Source organism: Juglans microcarpa x Juglans regia, chromosome 8D (assembly GCF_004785595.1).
Source record: "Juglans microcarpa x Juglans regia isolate MS1-56 chromosome 8D, Jm3101_v1.0, whole genome shotgun sequence".
NCBI lineage: Eukaryota > Viridiplantae > Streptophyta > Magnoliopsida > Fagales > Juglandaceae > Juglans > Juglans microcarpa x Juglans regia.
This window is the reverse complement of record NC_054608.1, coordinates 2,962,576-2,968,388: the sequence shown is the minus strand read 5'-3', so window position 1 is coordinate 2,968,388 and position 5,813 is coordinate 2,962,576. Positions and strand designations below refer to the sequence as shown.

Sequence of the window (5,813 nt, the reverse complement as noted above, 5' to 3'; positions counted from 1 at the left end):
AGTAGTAAACTTGTACGTACCAAACCCAAACGCGTGGCGAGGGTCAGTACTACTGACAGGCTTGGAGCGAGAGGGGCCTTGTCCCCCAAAAATTTAGAGTAGGCTTGAGGTATAACCGTATATAGAGGAGGTATAAAATTTATTTCATTTCATCTTATTATTATATATTTTTTTTAAAATTTTTATATATAATATTTTTAAAATTTCAATTCAATTTTCTCAAAATTTAAAATAATAATATTAAAAAAATAATATTTAAAATTTTTATTTAAAATTAAAAAATCTCATTTCACTTTTCAAACCTATTCTCAAGAGCCTTTGACCCTCAAAATTAGATTTTCTAATTCTGTCCCTACGTGTGCCGTGTCCGATCTAGAGGAGATTAATTATTTTATTATTACTTTTTATTATTATTTATTATTGGTTAATATTTTATCATTATTTTTTCACAATTATTCACAAAATATCTAAAATTAAAATTACATCTTTGCTAAAGCACAAACTTAAACTTTTCCTTAAGTACTGGTCTTCATCCCATATGCCTATATATTAAAGCAAAGACTGTTTCTAGGAGGAGGCTCCAAGCACTTGTGAACGCAATAGATCAATTACATTTATATATCTTATTGAAAAACTCTATAGGTTCTGGCCATGGGAATACTATTGATCTCGAAGCTTTTGTAGTTAATCTCATTCAATGGAGTGATATTGCTTGCGATGGTGGCAGCATCGGCAGCGCAAGCTAAGCCTGGCTGCGACAACTGGTGTGGGGGTGTAGAAATTCCATATCCATTTGGCTTGAGTGAAGGATGTTCCTTGGGCAAGACCATGTTCAATATCAGTTGTGATGAAGATGATGCAATTATAGGGGTCAAAGCCCGTGTTACAAACATATCAATTGAGGCTCATGAAATGCATGTCCAGACACTTGAAGCCCGAGACTGTTACCATGAGTCGGGGTCCCTCGAAATTGATAATTCAACCCGGTTCCTCGCAGGCCAGTTCGCCATTTCTACAACCAAAAATCAGTTCACTGTTCTTGGCTGTGACACTAAGGGCATTATTAGTGGTACAAAAAAGGGAAAAACCTACTCGACAGTGTGCATATCTCGATGTAATGACCTAAGCGATGCGGTCAACGGGTCTTGCTCTGGCATTGGGTGTTGCAACGTAGAGTTTCCAGATGGCTTGAAAAATTATAATCTGAGTGTATCCAGCTTTAAAAATCACACAAACGTATGGGACTTCAATCCTTGCGGCTATGCTTTTGTTGTCCAAAAAGGAAACTTTAGCTTCTCCACGGATTACCTTCGGAGACAGCAAAACCCCCAAAGGCGTCCAGTGGTGCTTGATTGGGCAATTGGGAACGAGACATGTGAAGAAGCTCGAAGAAAACCGGATTTCGCGTGTCATGAGGCCGATCAGAAAAGTAAATGCCATGACCCAGAAGCAAGGCCGGGATACCAGTGCAAGTGTAAGCCGGGTTACCAAGGGAACCCCTACCTCCGTAATGGTTGCCAAGGTATTTTATATATATACATACAACATCAATATATATATATATATATATATATATATATATATATAAAGCTTCGATCCTGAAAGATAAACATAAAGGAACTTTTGATTGATTTCACTTAATATCTTGCCATTCAATTGTTTCGATATATATATGATGTCATAGCTTGCTAATGATCACTTGACTCGCGCACCCGCAGACATTGACGAATGTAATCATCCAACTATTAAGCATAACTGCAGCAGAGAGAAAGGCTGTATCAACACAGAAGGCAGCTATAAATGTCGTTGCCCCAAGTGGTACCAAGGGGACGGAACAAAAGATGCTGAAGGCTGTGCTGCGAATTTCGTACTAATTATTCAGATTGCCATTGGTATGTATATTTTATTTTTACCTGCTAATCCTTACTCATGTACGTTACGATTTATCTACATCTAACCACTCACTCTTGGGTTGCCAAAATTAATAACTTAATTGCTTATCAAATTTGCAGTTGATTTTGAAATACACACACACACACACATATATATTCGGTTAAATATTGGTGTAGTTTGGAACAAGGATTATTATTTTTGTAAATAAAGTTTCCCCCTTTTTGTCTCTCTTAATGCATTGGGGTATGTATTATATATATTTATATATAGCGTGCACTGTGTTAATTTATGGAACGCTCTAATTAATTATTAGTGTATAAATAGATATATATAATTTGTAATAATTATATTATATATATATATATATATATATATTCCTTGGATATCATATGTATAGGAAAATGTAGAAATGTCGAATGGATGATATTATATATATCATATGATATTATATATGAATTATATATATATGTAGAATGGATGATATTCAGAGTTGACGACCCACCTTAGATTTTTCTGTAGAAATGTCGAAGCAGCCGGCTAGATATATATATAATTCATCATGATTACTCATTCTTTCCAAATGAATGAGATCGGTCGACGACTATGATATATATCCAATGACCAGCTTTGCGTACAATTAAGCTTGATCATGGCTAGGATTTTCTTTTTCAAAATTAAAAAATATATGAAGGTAGTTTTTAATTACATAAATACTTTAAAATCTATTTATCTTATTTTCCATCTAATTAAATATCATCACTTTAATTTTTTTATGTGACTTAAAAATTATTGAGAATTATTTGTTATTCTTTTTGCTTAATCTGTAACTATTTGAAGCACATTGAAAATAAGGATAATGATTAATATAGGAAAATGCTTGAATGCATCCCCAATGTACCCTCAAATCATGTGCTCTCTCATGTATTTTTTTTTTAATGGTTAAGAAAGTGACTACGAAAGAATTTGTATATTTTTTTAAAAATGTTTAAATATTTTTAAAAAATGTTTGAAAGAAAAAGAAAAAGAAAAAGTGGAAGCACTACTAGCTGTACATTTGAGGGGAGAATTTGGGAGGTAATGTAGCATTGTCCTTAATATTATAGTTATAAAGATATTTTTTTTCTTTAGATCATGATATTTGTTATTTTTCTTAATTTGGATTTAATCGCTAGCTTCATGATGATGATCCTAAACCGAGCAATAACCACAACAAATTCTTAGCTGCTACCCTTAATTTTGGTCAGTGGCATCGTACTTCAAATGAATAATGGCTTTAATCGGCATTTCAAATATTGCAGGTGCTGGAGTAGGCTTTATTTGTATGCTTGTGTTTACCTCTTGGATGTACTTCGTATACAAGAAAAGAAAGATAATGAAGCTCAGAGAAAAGTTCTTTCAACAGAATGGAGGCTTGATTCTAGAACAACGACTTGGTAGACAAGAAGGATCCACAGAAACACTCAAAATCTTTACCGTTGAACAGCTGCAGAAGGCTACCAAAAACTATGATGAGAGCAGGATAATTGGCCGAGGAGGTTTTGGTACGGTTTACAAAGGTTTTTTACCAGATAATAAGATTGTTGCCATCAAGAAGTCCAAGATAGAGGATGAAAACCAAATTGAGCAATTCATCAACGAGGTTGTTGTACTATCCCAAACTAATCATAGGCACGTTGTCAAACTCTTGGGATGTTGTTTAGAGACACAAGTTCCATTGCTTGTCTACGAATTTGTCTCAAACGGTACCCTTTTTAAGCACATTCATCAAGAAAGCAATGCATCCACATTTCCATGGGAAACCCGCTTGAGGATAGCTGCAGAAACAGCTGAGGCACTATGGTATCTACACTCTGCAGCCTCAATACCTATAATTCACAGGGATGTAAAATCAACAAATATACTGCTGGATGATGATTTCAATGCAAAAGTCTCCGACTTTGGAACTTCAAGATTGATTCCAAGAGATCAAACTCAACTAGCCACTGTGGTGCAAGGAACTCTTGGATACCTAGATCCTGAATACTTACAAACAAACCAATTGACAGATAAAAGTGATGTTTATAGCTTTGGAGTGGTGCTCGTGGAACTACTTACAGGAAAGGAGGCACTTTCATTTGCTAGGACCGAGGAGCAAAGAAGTCTAGCCATGTATTTCATTTCTTCCATGAAAGAGGAAAGATTGTTTGAAATTCTTGAAAATCACATAGTTGCAGAAGGAAATAAGGAGCAGATCCAACAATTTGTGGAGCTTGCAACGAGTTGCTTAGCAGTAAAAGGGGAGGAGAGGCCTACAATGAGGGAAGTAGCAATGGAATTAGAAGGAATAAGAAAGATGCAAAAGCATCCCTGGGTCTGGGTTAACTTGGAAGCAAATCCGGAAGAAGTCGAACACTTGCCTTGGTGAGACATGCAGGGCTTAACACCCCCCCCCCCCTCGCGGAAAGTAGCAGTGCTATAAGTACTACTGGATATCATTATAGCATGAATGACCATGCAACATACCCCTTGGGAGGTGGAAGATGAATGTGCTATCATGCTAACATATACGGATGTTGATGTCATTTTCTTCTCATGCAAATATGCAATTTCCTGCTTTTATTGTGTATGTGCATTCCCTTATACGGGTACGACGCATCCTTTAATTTGTAGTTGTTATGTAATGTGGTTAGCGACTTTGTAGTGAGTGCTTGTTTTTCCTGTATTTTATTATTATTATTATTATTATTATTATTATTATTATTATTATTATTATGTTTCACTCTTAGTCGTATGACATTGCCTTCTTGTTTTTATGTTCGTACAGTTGTAATATTATAAGTTGCTGAACTGCTATATATTTTCATAATACTCTGCAAATATATTTCAGTAATTTATACTTGATTGACATACTGCATGCTTCAAATTTTCTTGATAAATAAATAAACAAAGATGTACTGCTTCCACTGCATGCACGGAATGCTCAGTCAACATAATGCTTTACGTTCAATCATGGAACTTCTCATGTAACTCTGTCCAAAGGATTTAGTTGGCCATATTAATTAGTCTAAAAAAAATGCAAAATACAATGAATCAAATCATCCTATAGATTTTAAGTAGATTTAAGTTCAAATTAATGCCCATAAGAACTAGCTCCCACACACACACACATATACAGCTAGCCTAATCCTCTTCAAGATGAAACAAAAGTACAAGCCTTGATGAAAACTTAGATAAAAAAGAAGCCTAGCTAACACTCTAGGCCTTTAAAAACTTTCTACTAAAATTCCATAACATTAAGGGTGCGTTTAGGTAATAAGGTAATTTTAGATTATCTGTGAATACTAATAAGAAAGTGGTGAAAAAAGTAATAATAAAATATTGAAATGAATAATAGTAAAAAGTAATAAAAATTAGATAAAAAATAATGATAAAATATATATTGAATAATAGTATATTTTCATCCATTATTCTCTTAAACTCTAGAGAGAAGAAGATGAGACAGAGAGGTTTTAGACTCTTGTAAGAGTAGTCAAGATTTAACTCTTCCGAGTTTGTGCAATAAATGCCAGAAAGCTGGGGGTTAAAAGAACATGTGAATTAAAGAAAAAGGAAAAGGTGCAAAACAAAACAAAAGGAATATGTGAAGAAAAAAGGAAAGGAAAGGAAAGGAAAAAAGTTTGATAGTGAGGATCTTTCAGTGCCATCAATTCACTTAATTGTGCTTGGACTGTCATCCATTTACTTCCCCCAAACAACATAACTTTCCCACATATTTGCACCCACTTTCCTTTACACAATATGACTATTTTTCTCACCAAGTGATCATGCTTCTCATCCCATCCCTCAACTTTCTCACTCTTTCTCGAGAAAAAAGGAAAAAAGGGATGAAAAGGAAAAGGGAGCTACCATTGTTGAACATAAAGTCATGATTGTATAAAGAT

The 5,813-nt window shown here is 34.5% G+C and overlaps 1 protein-coding gene across 1 annotated transcript; it reads left to right on the top strand.

Moving 5' to 3' along the window:
• The first annotated feature begins 597 nt into the window (after positions 1–597).
• On the top strand, positions 598–4,541 carry LOC121243443 (putative wall-associated receptor kinase-like 16). Its single transcript, XM_041141560.1, has 3 exons — positions 598–1,522; positions 1,719–1,892; positions 3,192–4,541. The coding sequence occupies exons 1-3, from the start codon at positions 718–720 to the stop codon at positions 4,295–4,297; spliced, it is 2,085 nt and encodes a 694-aa protein (XP_040997494.1). The 5' UTR covers positions 598–717; the 3' UTR covers positions 4,298–4,541.
• The last annotated feature ends 1,272 nt before the right edge of the window (positions 4,542–5,813 follow it).